At 39.9% G+C, this 16,950-nt stretch overlaps 1 protein-coding gene across 3 annotated transcripts in view; it reads left to right on the plus strand.

Moving 5' to 3' along the window:
• Positions 1 to 14,157, plus strand: part of Heatr3 (HEAT repeat containing 3) — a 32,927-nt gene extending 18,770 nt beyond the window's left edge. For 2 of the 3 annotated variants that reach the window (XM_078032270.1, XM_005318163.5), the window contains exons 12-15: positions 4,516 to 4,604; positions 8,654 to 8,797; positions 11,037 to 11,213; positions 13,311 to 14,157. In XM_078032270.1, coding sequence (XP_077888396.1) covers positions 4,516 to 4,604; positions 8,654 to 8,797; positions 11,037 to 11,213; positions 13,311 to 13,433 — 533 coding nt within the window. In that variant the 3' untranslated portion in view covers positions 13,434 to 14,157. Of the gene's footprint in view, positions 1 to 4,515; positions 4,605 to 8,653; positions 8,798 to 11,036; positions 11,214 to 13,310 lie in introns of those variants that run through there. The other variant, XM_078032271.1, reaches the window with a different exon arrangement.
• The last annotated feature ends 2,793 nt before the right edge of the window (positions 14,158 to 16,950 follow it).

The raw sequence follows: 16,950 nt of genomic DNA on the forward strand, positions 1-16,950 counted from the left end.
TTGTGGTGCTGGGGATTGAACCCAGGGCCTTGTGCATGCGAGGCAAGAACTCTACCAACTGAGCTGTATCCCCAGCTCCATCTTTAAAAGAATAATAATAATCTTAAAAAAAAAAGTGCAGAAATATGATGTGCTGCTATTAAGAACGTTTTAATATTTCCTGAGAGCTATAATGTTATTTTTATAGAAATCACCTACTGCAGGTCACTGTCACATCAGTAGTTTTGAAAAGCTCCCTATCTAATGATGTGGGCTCCATTATTCCCAGTGATTTGTAATTTTAATTGATCTCCTGTGTATGAAAGGGTTTGGATTGCAAACAGAGAAGGTTGTTGCTGGGGAAAGATTGCCATTAAAATGTCTCTGAACTGTCCCCATTGCTCGGAGTCTATCCTTGTATCCTATCTGTGGCTTTTGTATCCCTTAACATTGGTATTCAGAGAAATGGAATTAAAAAGTGGTTCAGAAATAATAATAGAGCTGGGTGCAGTGGTACACACCTGAGATCCCAGAGCTCAGAGGCTGAGGCAGGAGGATCGCAAATTCAAAGCCAGCCTCAGCAACTTAGTGAGGGGCTAAGCAACTCAGTGAGACCTGAAAGGGCTGGGGTTGTGGCTCAGTGGGTAAGTGGCCCTGGGTTCAATCCTTGGAACCAAAAACAAATAAATAATAATAGTTGTTATTTGTTTTGGAATAGCAGTAAATTTTCTTAGAATGAAATCTGATTTAAAAAACAATCACACAGTATTGAGACAAGATATTATAATGTAGTCCTTCTAAACCTTTGGGATTTATTAAATAATGTAATCCTAGAGATTCTATATAGATACTATGAACTGTTATTGGAAAAGTTTTGGTGGAGAGGACAGGCTAAATTTCTCTACTTAGAGTTAAAGGTATGAGGTTCATATAACTCTATCTAACTTATTTCCACCGCCCACCCCCCAGTTGAAGACGGGCACAGTAACTTTATTTATTTATTATTATGTAGTACTGAGCCTGGAACCCAGTGCCTCACACATGCTAGGCAAGTGCTCTACCACTGAGCTACAATCCCAGCCCTTCTTTTTTTTAAATGTTTTTTTAGTTGTCGATGGACCTATATTTTTTATTTATGTACTTATATGTGCTGCTGAGAATCGAACCCAGTGCCTCGCACTTGCTAGGCAAGTGCTCTACCACTGATCCACAACCCCAGCTCTTCTATCTAACTTGTTTTAACTTTTGGTATTGGTTTTGGTTTTTGCAGTGCTGGGGATCAAACCCGGGCCTTGTGCATGCTCAGCAAGTGCTCCTCCACTGAGCACTACAGCCCCAGCCCTGGCTCGTTTTATTTTTGACACTAAAATACAGAATACAGACCTGAATAGCTACAAAATTTGTGATTCTCTGTACATACCTACATTATATTTGTGGCTGACATCAAGGATAAAAAGTGTTTTTGTAGTATCTTTGTCTCCTTCATTAAAAGCTGTTGATTTTCAAAACATCAGATCCTTAGCTATGTTGTGTCTTTGCATTGGGTCAGTTGGTCAGTTTTGCTCCATTACATGAGTTCTAAAATCATTTAGGGTTTTCTGTTTTCCCAGATTCTGGTCATTAGAAAGTTATTTTTTTGGTTAGAATGGTGGTATCCCATCTAGAAAGTAAGTCTGAAAAACTCACAAATACAATTTGCTTCTTGATTACTCCTAGGCTGATTATTTACCTACATTTAGACCTGCTACACATTCTTAGATATTGCGTAGCATTCTTGAGGGGAAGGACATTTTGAATTAACCTCTTGTCTAACTTTTGTTGTTTACCTAATTTCCCTGACAACACCATATCTGTTGACCTTTTACTGAAAATTTAGCTGAAAAGCAAGGAGGTTTAAAGTGCCTTCCCCAAATCTGGATATTTGGCCAAAAATATGAATTAAATAAAAATCGCCCAAGCATCTTCTGTAAAGTGCAAATTATACATAATGTAAAATGGTGTTTAGTTCACATTATCATTCTAGATCTAAGATAATTTTATTTTCCTGAGAAAGAATGAGAAAAGATTGACTCTGAGATTTGTTTTTTTTTTTTTTAACTGAGTAAGTTTATCATGCCACAACTGTAGCTTAATTGTTTTATGTGGAGTTTGTGAATTTCTAGAGCTACTCTTGGAGCATTAAACCAAGAGCCAATATGGTAACTTCTTAAAGTTAAATAGTAACAACCTCACATGAATTTTCAAGAGCCTATAATAGGTGCCAAATGTTGGGAAATATACTTTATTGTCCCCTTTTCCTGGAGAGGAAGCTGAGATTTAGAAAGGTTACGGGGCCTCTTCAGATCATTCATGGTTTGGCATATGTTCGTTGAGCACTTACTTTATGCCGTACACTATCTAGGTCCTAGGAATAGTGGTCTGAAGAGTTAGGCAGGGGCACTTGTTTGTGGAGCTTGCATTCTGACATAATGTTTAATGTAATTTCAGCTATAAAGAAAAAATTAACAGCAGAGTGGTGTGAAGTGCTGGGCTCAGCAAGTGCAGAAGTCCTCTCTGAGGAGGTAACACGTGACCTGAGACCAAAGTGAAGTGGCAAGGGTCACATAATGTCAGGCAGGACTTCATCCCCGGCCCATCTGATCCTAAATCTATCTTGTTCTATGGCCTGTGATAATTACAGGAAATCCCCTACTTTGGTGCATAATATATATCTGAAAATGAAAGGACCAAAAAATTTAATAAGCTTTAAAGTTTGTGGGAAGGAGCCAAGCATGGTGGTGTCACCCATAATCCTCTTGACTCAGGAGGCTGAGGAAGAGGATTGCAAATTTGAGGACAGCCTCAGCAACTTAGTAAGACCCTAAGCAACTTAGCAAAACCCTGTCTCAAAATAAAATAGGCTAGGGATATAGTTCAGTGGCAAAATGCCCCTTGGTTCAATCCCCAGTGCCCCTGGAAAAAAAAAAAATTTGTGGGAAGTCACCTCTTTATCTCTCACCCAGGCAACCTAAAAGGGGGTCAGGACTGGGACAGGGTCCCAGGTACCACAAGATTTCTATTGCTATACGACAGACTACCCCAAAATGTTATAGCTTAAAACAACAATAATCAAGCTGGGCACGGTAGCTCAGGAGTTCAAGACCAGCATGGGCAACATAGTGAGATCCTGACTCAAAAATCCAACAACCAATTTGTTATTTCACTGTTCCTCTGGGTCGCCCATTTAGGGTACCATGGACATTGTTTGTCTCCATTGGTGTCTAAGGCAGTGAATCTCGACAGAGACAATTTTGCACCACCACCTGCAGGGACATTTGGCAGGTCTGGAGGTATTTTCGATTGTTACAACTTGGAAATTGCTAGTGGAATCTAAATTATTTTGTCCAGGGATGCGATAAACTTCCTCCAGTGAACAGGAGACCCCTGTGCCTACATGACAGAGCATTAGTGATCCTGTCCTGAGTATCCGTAGTGCTGAGATGGAGGAATACTAATCTAGAGCCTCTGCTGGAAGCCTTGAGGGCTCGGGGCCGCATCATCGGAAGTTTTTTACTCGTTTGAAATTTGGTGCTAGAACTGGGAAGCAGAACACCCACAGATGACCCCTTCACGTGACCAGGCTTTCTCACAACATGGTGGCCCAGCTCCAAGGGCTAGAGTTAAGGGAGAAGAAGGTCATAAAAGCAAATGACTTCCATCTGACACACACGAGTCATTCGCTTTTAGGCCCCCATCCTGTCATTTGTATGTTTCGTTTGTTGAGAAATCAGAGAGTCCTACCCAGACTTAAAGAGTAGAATAACAGGCTCCAATCTTTATCGGAAGTGGCTGGCCTCCAGGAGATCACGCAGAACTGGGAATACTGCTGTGGCCATTTTGGAAAGTACCGTCTACAGCACCAAGGGAATTGCTTTCCTTTCCTATAAGAGGGGACGGGGAGCCAGCTTGCTGCGCGACCCTCCCTGGCCTGTATGTGGCTGTGTTGGCACAGTTGTTTATGGCTGCTCTTGGGTCTATCCTGCATGGCCAGAAGGAACAGCTAGAAAGAAGTGGTGACGAGGAGCAGGAATGTGAAGGAGAAGTTGGGTCTCTGCGCAAGCAGCAGTTCTTCCCTCCGCTGTGTCCTCGGTGGACAAGGAAGCACTGGACAAGGAGGTGACTGTACCACAGGTGTGCCCAGCGCTGTGACGGGGCTCTGCACAAGGCTGGACTCAGTTGGCAGCACTGGCTCAGGCTCGTCATGTGCCAGAACGTGGATCACATGAAACCCAGAGCCCACAAGTCGAGGACCGTCTGTGGGACACACCCTTGTTGTGACAGTTCCACCAGGCCCTAGCTTGTCATTTATATGTTTCATTGTCAGAATTGGTGCACACTGTACATCTGGGCTTAAATACCTAGATTATTTTTATTAATCATAGCTGATGAATTTACTTAACATGTTCTGTTTTGATCCTGTTTCTTTTTCTACAAAATAGCTTGTCCTGGAGAAAGAGAAGACTTACATTTTATCTTCATGTTTTGTTTGTGTTTTAGATTTTGCTAAACACGATGACTTTCTAGAAGCCATAAGTGGTGCCTTGCGGGCCCTTTTACAAACAATGGCCTCCAAGAACATTTCTCAGGTAGGGGTTTTAAGCTTTTTTATGTGAAACTTAAGAAGATTCTGTATTATGAAGGTGAAATTAACTAATTTTTTAAAACCCTTATTTCTATTACAAGAGTAACGTACAATCTTTGTAAAAAGAAAACAGAAATGCTTGAAAGAGAATGTGGAGCAATACACACAGGTGCTTTTTTTATTGATTTAAGTTCTTGTTGGATACATATGTTGAAAATATTTTTTGAATATCATTGGCTTTTTTTTTTCTCTTTCCCTTTTGTGGTACTGGTGATTGAAGATTGTGATCTTAGGGTTTTTAAAATATGGATTCATATTTTTCTTTCATGCAAAAACCAATCTTTACATAATAGGAATCCCTTCAGATTGGTTTCTGTGTCTCTTTGACATGAACTCTACATTCAAACCCTAGATTTTTTATCATTTTTTGCTTTTCAAGTTAAAGAAAATGTCTCAGACTCACCTTGTAATTTTCCTGCTTAAAACGTGAAAATATTTTTCTAAAAGCCCTGATTTCTTTGGTGGAAAACTGAATTTGGGGGGGGGGGGTTATGGCCACCGTGTTGTCATCACTTTTAAGCCTTTTTGTTGAAATAGCCAGGGAATAGCAAAATAAAGTTCACACTGGTATTTCCAGGTTAAAGAAGAAGGGTATGGTGTTTTGCTGTGTGTGTGTATGTGTGTTTGTGTATGTGTGTGTGTGTCTGTGTGTGTCTGTGTTGGTGGTGCTAGGAATGGAACCCAAGGCCTTGTTCATGCTAGGAAAGTGCTGTACCTCTGAACTACCTCCCCACCCTAGAGTACTGTGTTTTAAAGTTGCTTGAAAGAATTCTGTGTATGCTTATAATAAAGTTAGCTGTAGTTTTCACTTTTATAAATAAGGGGGGAATATTACTTTTGTGTGTGCTTGTGTGTGTGTGTGAGACAGAGAGGGGGGCAGGGATTAAAGTAGGCATGCTCTACCACGGAGCTACATCCCCAGCCCTTTTAATTTTTTGTTTTGAGACAGGGTCTCAATTAGGTTGCCCAGGCTGTTGGCCTTGAATTTGCAATCCTCCTATTTTAGGCCCAAGTAGCTGAAATTATAGGCATGCACCACTTTGCCCAGCAAAAAGAAATTACTTTTTTGTTAGCTTTGTTTTTTTTTTCTTTTTTTAACACCCCTGGATTTAATTAAAAAAAAATATTTAAAAACCATGAAATAAAAAACAGAATGATAAAGACTAAAAAGGTAGACTATACTAGGCACGTGCTTTACCACTGAGCTATGCCCCAGCTTTAAATATCTTCTCTTTTTTTGTGGTGAAACATCAAATTTGCTGTTTCATCCATTTTTAAATGTACACTTCAGTGGTGCCAAGTGTGCACTACTGCGTACCCATCACCACTGTCTTTACACGTTTTTCACTTTGCCAAACTGAAACTGAACCCATTACACACTGACTCCCTTCTGCCCCGCTCTCTGGTAACCACTGCTCCCCTTTCTTGTCTGTGACCAGGTAGTGTGGGTGCGGTTTCTCCATGATGCAGCTGGCACATATCGGAATCTCACTCTTTTTTTTTTTTTTTTTTTAATACAGTACTGGTGATTAAATCCCGGGGCATTCTACCACTGAGTTATGCTGGCAGACTTTACTTTTTCAAGATTTTGAGATAAGGTCTCCCAGTAGTGCAGCTTTGGGGCCTCCTTTTCTCCAGGGACCTTGTCTTTGATCCCTCCAAAGCCACCCTTTCAAGCAGTGCTCCCCAAACCTTATCAGAGTTTAATGGGAATGATGTTTTACTATTAAATATAGCAGGTGCTGTTGATTTCATGTTAGTATTGTATTCTTTATGATTTAAAAAGGTTTCTTTGTATGTTTGAGGATTTTTTCCAAGGACATAATTTTGGGCCCTCACTTTTTATGAAATGGAAATGCTGATAATACATAGTCCGCCATATGGCTTTTGGTGGGGATCAGATAACCTTATAACCTTATAGGAATATAAAGTGTTTATTGATTTTTCCATATTGTACAGGTATCATTTTCTGCATCAGTCTGGTAATTTAAAAAAAAAATTACTCAGTTTATGCTCAGTTAATGATAATCGTTCGTACATATTAAGATCTTGAATTATTAGGTTAGTTGTTGTAGTCAGCTTTTCATTGCTGTGACCAAAAGTCCTGCCAAGAACAATTATAGAGGAGGAAAAGTTTATTTGGCACACGCATGGTTTCAGTCCACAGACCGCTGGCTCCATTGTTCTGGGCTCAAAGTGTGGCAGAAGAATATGATGGAGGAAGGTGGCTTAGAATATGGCATCAAGAAGCAGAGAGAGAGACTCCCCTCACCAAGGACAAAATATATATGTACCCCAAAGGCTAACCTCCAGTGAGTCACCTCCTCCTGCCACACCTTCTGTGCCTATAGTCACCACCTGTTGGGATTAATGCACTGATGAGGTTAAAATGCTCTAGCCCAGGCCTTTCACTGCTAAACTTCTTGCATTGTCTCACATATGAGCTTTTGAGGGACATCTCATATCTAAACCGTAATGTATGTATACGACACATGAGCATAAAGTGTTCAAACCGGAAGAACTCTGACTCTCCCAAGCTTCGCAGGGAGAAGGAACCAAGAGCTTGGTTTGCTGAGTGCCAGCAACCCCCCTAGAATTCAGCTGTCTTGCTTCCTGTCCGTTCTTTACCTTGTTGGTTTGTACACATTCCGAAGCTTCTTCACGAATCACCTGCAGTGGTGCAGCTTGTCTGTATGATTCACAGCAGCCTCGTCCGAGCCATGAGGAACCTGTAGTGCTAGCTTAGTTGTTGTTTTGGTCACTTTCTCACTGCTGGGACCAAAAGTCCTGACAAGAACAGTGAGGCCGCTTTTGACTTATAGTATCTTCTGAGAGCCTGACCCATAGTCTGTTGCCCGTAAGCAATGCCCATGATTGAGAAATGAGTATGAGATTTAGAATTTATAAATTTTACAAATAATAACTAGTGAGTGTTTTACATGCATCATTTACCCCTGTCACAAGTGTGATGAAGACTTTTATCACCCTCATTTTACCAATGGGAAAATGGACTGCCAAGTGGGAGTGAAGCTAGGATTGGAGCCTGGAGTGTCTGGCTCCAGATCCAAGCTCTTCATCACCACCCTGTGCTGCTTCTCACCAAAGATTGCCTATGTCCCGACAGTCACGCTCTTTCATGGTCCTTGTGCCTAAATATGTGCTCATGTTAGATTTAACTCCTAGGCACAACGGCGCATATCTGTAATCTCAACAACTCAGGAGACTGAGGCAGGAAGATCACAAGTTCAAGACCAGCCTGGGCAATCTACAAGACCCTGTATCAAAATTTAAAAATAAATAAATAAATAAAGGACTGGGGCTGGGGTTGTGGTTTAGTGGTAGAGTCCTCTCCTGCCTTGTGTGAGGCACTGGGTTTGATCCTCAGCACCATATAAAAATAAATAAATAAAATAAAGATGTCGTGTCCCTCTATAACTAAAAAAATATCTAAAAGTAAATGAAAAGGACTGGAGATGTAGCTCAGTGGTAGAGTACCTCTGGGTTTACTCCTCAGTATTGAAAAAGAAATTATCTTAAACTGAAAATTACCACCACTTGGTGGAAGCACTATGTAATATCAGTCTTTAATACTTTATGACAAAACATATTAAAGTTCTTACCTTGTATAGATTCAGCCTATTTTTTAAAACCTACATGATTCTGTTATACTGTCAAAACCTTTATGATCAACATTAAAAGGGAATTAAGATCTCAGTCTGTGTACATCTGGAATGAAAGTCTTCAATGAAACTAATAGGACCTGAAGCCCCTCTTGTAGATTGGATAATGACAGTGACATGAACGGACTCGTCTTAGCTCAGAATTTCCAGCTGTATTTGGGAATGATCAGAATACATAATAACTTCTCAGCCAGGCGTTCCTACGGCTCCCAGCGCCATACAGCTATAGAAGAGATGCCATCAGCCCTGGCTTCACGTGCTCCTGGATTTGGTTGAGTCTAACCCTGGGAATGCCCCTCTGCTCTTCCAACAGTGCATGACACCTGATCAGCTGATGGCCTTCTGCAAGGCAGGCATTCACAGTAGCAACATCGGGGTCCGAGTGAATGTCGTTAGCATTTTAGGAATCACAGGCAGCGTCCTCGCCAAAGAAGCTGGTACACTTGAAACTCTTAAGGTAAAACAATTTGCTTCTAACCTACAATGTTAAAATTTTAGAAATGGAAGAAGTGTATCTGTTGGTGTAGGATTTTTAAAAACTTCTGTAGCATGATGAGAAGATATCATATCAGAAAGTTGCTAAGTTATATTATTAGAATGTGCCCTTTGACTTGCTCTAGCTACGGGTATTAGCTAAGTGTGTAAAATGTTGAGCCTCATTTTGTCATTTAACTTTACTCTGGAGATACCTTTTCAAAAATAAATTTGTCTTCAGTGAAAGACCAATTGCAGAATTTTTAAAGATGTTATATTTTCCTGCTGATGAAAATCCACCTAATACATTTCTGAGAAATACAAATAATTAATCGCTCCACAAATTACAAACAGCAACTCTGGTAGCGCCAGCACACTAGGAATTCACTGGACACGTTTGCTTTCAGCACTCGATCTCAGCACAGTTGCTCAGGAACTGCCCTGCTAGAGGTACACGGCATCACTCAACGGTCAGCAGTAGTGAAATGACCCTTCAATGCACTAAAAACTGCTAGAGTGCTGATTGCTGACTAATGGTTAATAAACTGTTTATGTAAAGCACCTCTTAACCTGCTAAAAACTTTATAGTGATGACTAATTATTTTACGCGTCCCTTCAGAAAAATGATACATGAACATAGCAAGAAATTTCAAACAGTACAACAGTATATAATGAAAAGATCGACCTCCACTTCTAACAGTGCTCCCATTTGCCACTGTTATCTGTTCCTTCTGTATCCTTCCAGAGATGTCTGGTAAATGTGCACACAGGTGAGAGTGAGCCACGCTTGGCTGCGTGGCATGTGTGTGCAACACACAGGTGAAATGGGGTTGCTCCTTTGCCCATAAGACTGGCTGCCGAGGTCCATTCTAGTTGAACAGCAAGTTTTTCTCAAATATAAAGTTTTAAAATGTTCTTATTTAATCATGTTTCCAAATATGGAGGATGAAGGGTAAAGAAAAAGTACAATGAGTTGTGTGCCCACAGCAGAGTTAACAGTTACCATTCAATCCTGTACTCGTCGTGCAGTCTGCTGGATACGTTAAAGTAAACGAAAGACAACATGGAATTTGGCCCCTGTGGCTCAGTAAGCATCTCTTAAAAATAGGGATAGTTCCTATGTCATTATCATGCCTCATACAGTTAACAGTTATTTCTTAATATGTCTAATATCTGTTCTGTGTTCATACTTTTCCAGTTTTCTTGGGAGAGACCTATTTAGTTTGTGTGAATCAGTAAATTCCATATGTTTGATTTGGGATCTTCTCTGTCTCTGTTGATCCAGAACAGTTCTCCCAGCACTATCTACTCTCGACTCCTAGATCAGTTAACAGTGTTCAGTTTTCTTGATTTATCTGATGGTTTTCTCACAGGATTGGGATTCTTCCTTTATCCTCTGTATTTCCTGGAACTTGGAGCTAAAGCTGGATTCTGTTCACATGAATTGTTTTTAATAAGACGACTTCCTAGGTGGTTCTGTGTGCTTTGTGTTACATTCTAGAATATGACATGTCTACACTCTCTTAGAGGTTATGTAGACCTCGTAAATTTAGATGAGAAAACTGAAGCCTGGCGAGGTTGACTCACTGTCCAGCAGTCACCCTGTTACTTAGGGCACAGCTGGACTTTGGGCTCAGTGTCCTGAGCATTTCTGTCCCCTCCCCATAATGCTGAATTGCACACCACCCTCGAGGCATAAAGGGTGATGCAGAGTAGCCAAAGTAGAGGGAGGTTACCCTGGGACAGTCCTTTGCTAGCTAATCATGCAAGGAGAAGGAAAGAATGGATGCTAAAAATCAACAGTAAATAAAGCAAAATGAGATGAAGTGTTGGGTTATTTTTTAAATTATCCTAGTGTTTTTTACATACTTTTAAAAGCAGATTTTTTTCATTACAGATAAGATTTCTATGTATTTTAATATCAGAGAATTGTATTTGAGAGAGGAAAAGAGAAATTTAATGATTTTCAAAATCAATTTTTCATATATCATTTATGGGTCTTCATTCACTTTACCTAGGAACCATAATATGTTTAGTTTATCTTGCTGGTGTTATAATTGGTATATTTATAAGTATTTGTAAAGTGTTTGGTCCTTTAAAAGTTTTCATTTCTCCCCTGGTGTTTTATAGAAAACAGTGTGTATGAATCATTGCCTCATTTGAAGTTAGCATTCATCTGGAGGCTGACCTTAGTCATGTTGTAATGTGTTTGCTGTTTCCAGACCATTGGGCACTTTCTGCTTGAGGTTGCCACCAAAGATCCTTCCCTTGTGGTAGCAGGAGAAGCTCTGGATGCTCTCTTTGATGTTTTTGCAGATGGTGAAGAAGCTGAAAAAGCCTCGGTTCAAATTAAATTGTTATCAGCTCTGAAAGAGTTCCAGCCAGTCTTCAAGATGAAGGTTTGTAGCTGTCTTACATGAGTGCACAGGTCCCGGCATTCTCTGGGAAAGAGGGTGTGTGTAGTTAGCACCTTGCAGTTTAGAGGCCTGTGCCTGTCGAATTCCTGTAAATCTCAGTGATTAACATTGCAGTTCATCCCCAGTACTTTGTGAAATGCTTCTTGACTGAGTCATAGCTCCACACCGACTTTGAATCACTGTAATTGGAGCCAGAATGACATCTGACAAGTTCCTCATTTCTTTAACACGTTAGTACTGTTAAAGTACTTTATATAGCCAGGAGTGGTGGCACACGCCTGTAGCCCTCCCAGCTACTAGGGAGGCTGAGGCAGGAGGATTGCCAATTTTGAGGCTAGTGTGGGCAGTTTGGCAAGACCCTAGCTCAAAAAAAAAAAAAGTGTTTTTCAAAAGGACTGGGGATGTAGCTCACTTATAGAAAGCTTGTCTAGCATGTGTGAGGCTCTAGGTTCAATTCCCAGTCTGCAAAAAGGAGGGGGTCTTCATATACATAAATGCTGTAGTTTATAGCTAACAAAGCACTTTCATGTACATTTTAAATGTATTTTATATCATACAGTACATCAAATCTTGATTTTATTATTATGGAAATTTTCTTTTGAAAAGAGGCAAACTCAAAGTCCTCCTATCCTGGAGAATGTAGCTATTACTACCTTTATTAGCAATTTTATCTATCTATTATGTTTATCACAAATAACAAACCTAACTTTGAATCAAAAATAATTTCAAAAACCTTTGGGGGGGACAGGTACGGCAGCAGCCAGGATCTTTGTGTATGTGTGCATGTGGGAGCGCTACACATTGAACCTAGAGCCTCACTCCTGTCAGCAAGCACCTGCTCCTCCTCTTTGATACACCTCCACCCTGTAGGCATTTTAAAAACAAGTTGAGTCATGTGTCAATTTTTTATCTAAATTTCAATTTTAAAATTATGTAATTCTGAAAAAATACAAATATTTATCATTGTATATTTTAGGATGTTTTTTTTTTTTTCCTTTTTCATAGTGCTAGGGATCAAACCCAATGCCTCAAGCATGCTAGCATGAAATTCTAGTACTGAACACATTTCCAGCCCAGTATTTTAGATTTTAAATTAGACATTTGCTTCTGTCTGTTCAATCTATTGTTCAAATTGATTTATCTACTTAGTCTGCTTTGCTGCGGTAATTACATTTCTCACTATTTCTTTTCTCAAAGGTATAGAGCCCTAATGAATTTTTTTTTGTTAGCTGGAAGGCTAGCCTACAGTTTTGGGGTTTTGTTGTTTCTTGTTTTACAGTGCTGGGAACTGAACCCAGGGCCTCGTACATGCTGGGCAAGTGCTCTACCCCTGAGCCGCATCCCCAGCCCCCACCTGCAGTTGCTTATGTGAAGCCCTTTTGTGGGAAACCAGCCACAGTTGCATTGAAAAATGTTTAGTACCTATTTAGCCTCAAGTTGCATTGAAATATAATACCACACATTCTATTAAGCACTTCAGTAGAGCAGTGTTTCTCCAAGGTGCCCTCTTTTTCTTTTAAATACATGTTTTTTAGTTGTAAACGGACACAATGCTTTATTTTCATGTGGTGCTGAGGATCAAACCCAGTGCCTCACGTGTGCTCGGCGAGTGCTCTACCTCTGAGCCACAACCCCAGCCCCCAAGGTGCCCTCATGAAGGTACCAGCAGCACCAGCAGCACCAGGTACCTTGTTGGGAATTTTCAGCCCCACCCCCAGACCTTCTGCATCAGGAACTCGGTGGATGGCCCACCAACCCATTTTTTTAAACAAACCTTCCGGGTGGTACTGTTACACACTAGAACTTGAAAGCTATCTGTCTAGACCAGAGGGGAGACATGTCTCACATGCCGTGAAACTCAGTTTTTAAAAGTCTAGAGTTATTTTTAAAAGTCTTGGTTATTTTTGTAACTATCATTTTAAAGATGTACATTTTAAGTTATCTTTATTCTTCATGTTCTGTGTGCTGTTTACCTTGGAAGTAAAACTGTTTTACCACATTCTTGCAGCGGTCTTATTCAAAAAAATGATTAAATATACCCCAAATGAAATACTTTATAAATAAATTTTTTCTTCACAGATACGAAAAGAAGGGAGGGGTAAATACAGTCCAGATCAGCTATGTGTTCTCGACAATGTGAAGATGAATTTGAGAAGGTTTGTTGCTTATCAAGAAACTGTTGAGAAAAGACTAACTTCTTGAACCACGGGAAGAGAGATCCAGGCTAGAGGAGGGAGCTCAGTGGAGAGCACTCGCTTAGATGTGCAAGGCTCTGGGTCCCTCTCTCCGCTGCAAAGAAGAGAGAGGGGGAACGACAAGTTCTTCCCCAAAGTATTTTTGGCTGGGAATACTAAAGAGATTCCTTTATATGTTTCTTAGAGGCCTTTTTTAATGCCTTTATTCTGAACATTAATTTGAGGTTCAAATCCTGTCGGAAACTCCTGGTTAAGCCTTGAGATCCCCGAGCATTTCTAGTGTGCTCACTGTTGTCCCCAGTGGGTTGTCATCACTCGAAACAAAACATGGAAATGCAGCTCAGCCTCAGGTGGAACGAAACCTCAATATCATTGTCCTTGAATTTTGCAAGAAAGGAAAGCCCAGATCATTGCTTGGGTATTTTATTAAAGCCTGTATCACTTTATATTAGCTGAATCTATAACTGAAATATGAAGACAAACTTTGCAAAGTATTTTTTTGGTATGAAGTAGTATGTACCAATTATGAACTTTTGTGAAGAAATTAGTGAATTGTGTTTGTATGTCACCCTCCAAAGATTGTACTGATGAGCTAAACGAGGTGATCGCCATCCTCTTAAACAGGAAGGTCTGATCAGCTGTTGTTTTGTAACACTGCCCCTTGATTTAATTTGATCATAGAATGAGAACTGGTAGAAAATATTTTTGAATAAATGACTTTTTAATTGAAAGCTTTGTGTCTTACAAAACCTTTTTTTACAATCTTTTTTTCACCAAATATTCCTATTCCTGGGTGGTTTGCTTGCTAAGGAATATGGCTTCAAATATATGAGACCTGAAAAAAGACTGACAGCAGGACTTTCCAGTATTACCTCTCAATGTCCTTGAATGACAGTGGGACAACCGGGGATTGAGGTGGAAATTTCAATGCACGTCATTGGGAGGAGCACGTGGCACATCTCCGTCACCCAGCCATTTGCCGGATCAGAAGAGTCGCCAATGGAGATTTGAAAATTTATCATTGATGTATATATGTGTGTGTATATATATATATATTTTAAATCATCCAGAACAGTGCCTTAGAAATACACAGCACTGTAAGTATCGGGGTAGGAACTCCGTGGTGATCCTTTGTTTTAGAACTTTTTTTTTTTTTTTTTTTTAAGATTGAGAGTCTTGCTGTGTGGTTCAGGCTGGCCGGGTCCTCATGGGTTCAAACAGTTTTCCTTCCTCAACTTCCCGAGTAGCTGGGACTCTAGACAGGCACTGCTGCACCTGACCAAGGATCTGGGGGGTTTTATTTTTTTAACTGAGTGTAATTTTTCCAAGCGTGTGTACATTGTGTAACACTTAAATCATGTTAAACATTTATTTTCTCAATTATTCATCATTTTTTTATCTTAAAAACCCATGAAGTCCTTTCTTCTGGCTTTTTGACATGTTAGGATGCAGTGTTGTGTTATCTGTAGTCCCCTGCTAAGCAGTGGCACAAACTCCCTGCTTCTATCTGATCAGCCTTCCCATCCCCCTCACCCCTCGACTCTCCACAGCCTCTGATGACCACCATTCTGCTCTCAGATTCTATGAGATCAACTTTTAAGAATTCCACATGAGATTATGTTATACTTGTCTTTCTGTCTGGCTTATTACACATAATGATGTCCAATTCCATCCATGATGGAAACAGGATTTCCTGTTGTTACAAACAACAGGATTCCTTTCCATACTTTTTTATGGCTGAATACTATACTTTGTGTATATATATACTTTGTGTATATATAGCACTTTTTTTTTAAAAAAAAGAGTGAGAGAGGAGAGAGAGAGAGAGAATTTTTAATGTTTTATTGTTTAATTCTCGGCGGACACAACATCTTTGTTGTTATGTGGTGCTGAGGATCGAACCCGGGCCGCACGCATGTCAGGCGAGAGCGCTACCACTTGAGCCACATCCCCAGCCCCGATAGCACATTTTTAACTATCTGTTGTTGGACACTTAAGTTGTTTCCATTTCTTGGCTCTTGTGAGTAGTGTGACAGTGATCATAGACATACAGATGTCTCTCTACCATACGGGTTTCATTTCCTTTGGATATATATATCCAATAGCAGGACTGTTGGATCATGTGGTGGTAGTTTTTGGTTAGTTTTGTTTTTAGTTGTTTGAGTAGCCTCCATACCATTTTTCCATAGTGCCTATAGTAACTGACACTCCTACCAACGGTGTGCAAAGAAGGGTTCCCTTTTCTCCATATCCTCACCAGCACCTGTTTTTAGTGTTTTGAGCAGTACCTCTTCTTACTGGGGTGAAGTAATTTTGTGTTTTTACATTGCCTTATGATCAGTGATATTAAGCACCTTTTCATATACCTGCTGTCATTTGTATATCTTCTTTTAGGAAACACCTGTTGAGATCTATTAGTTTGTAAATGTTTTCTCCCATTCTGTAGGTTGTCTCTTCATTGTGTTCAGTCTCCTTTACCATATAGTAGCTGGTTAGTTTGATGTGATCCCATCTGTCTTCTTTCACTTTTGTGTGCTATACTTTTGGGGTCTTATCAAAAAAAAAAAAAAAAAAAAAAAAAAAAAGCTTGCCTGTCCCAATACCCTGAACCTTTCCCATTTTCTTCTGGAAGATTCATAGTTTCAGGTCTTAGGTAGCTAAACCTTGAAAACGTTTAAGTTGGTTTTTGTCACTGGTGAGAGGGACCTGGTTTCTTTCTTCTGCATGTGGATGTCAGTTGTCTTAGTACCACTCACTGAAAAGACTGTCCTTCTCCAGGGCTCCAGTGCTTCTCCTAGCATTTTTGTCAATAGTCAGTTGACTGGGTGTATGGGTTGACCTGTAGGCTGTCTGTCCTGTTCCATTCATCTGTGTGTCTATTTTTATGCCAGTTGCATGCTCATTTTGATTAATAGAACTAGTAATTTGATTACTAGAACTAGTAGTGGTGGAATGCCTCCTGCTTTATTCTTTTTGCTCAAGATGACTTAGGGTTTTTTTAATATACTTTTTTTGTATAAATTTTCGGAATTTTTTTTTCCTGGTATTTTGATAGGAATGATGTCAAATCTGCAGATCATGTTGGGTGGTAGGGACATTTTAACCATATCAGTGTTTCCAATCCATGAACATGGGATGTCTTTCTGCTTTTGGGTTCCTTTTCAACTTCTCTCATCAAAGTTTTATGATTTTTCATCAAAGACGTCTTTTACTTCTTTAGTTAAATTTGACCCTGTATGTTTTTTGTAGTTATTTTATATGAGATTGCTTTCTTGATTTCTATTTCACAAAACTTGTTATTAGCGTATAGCAATTGCTGCTGATTTTTGTATGTTGATTTTGTATCCTCTAACTTTGCTGAATTGGTTTCTTCTAGTCGTTTCTTTTGGGGTTTTCTATATATAAGACTTTGTCATCGGCGAAGAGTGACAATCTGACTTCTTCTTTTGGATGTCCTCTATTTCTTTCTTTCACCATTCTGGTTGCAGAGGACTTCCAGCCCTCTGCTGAATGAATGGTGAAAG

The sequence above is a fragment of the Ictidomys tridecemlineatus genome, chromosome 15, assembly GCF_052094955.1.
Source record: "Ictidomys tridecemlineatus isolate mIctTri1 chromosome 15, mIctTri1.hap1, whole genome shotgun sequence".
NCBI lineage: Eukaryota > Metazoa > Chordata > Mammalia > Rodentia > Sciuridae > Ictidomys > Ictidomys tridecemlineatus.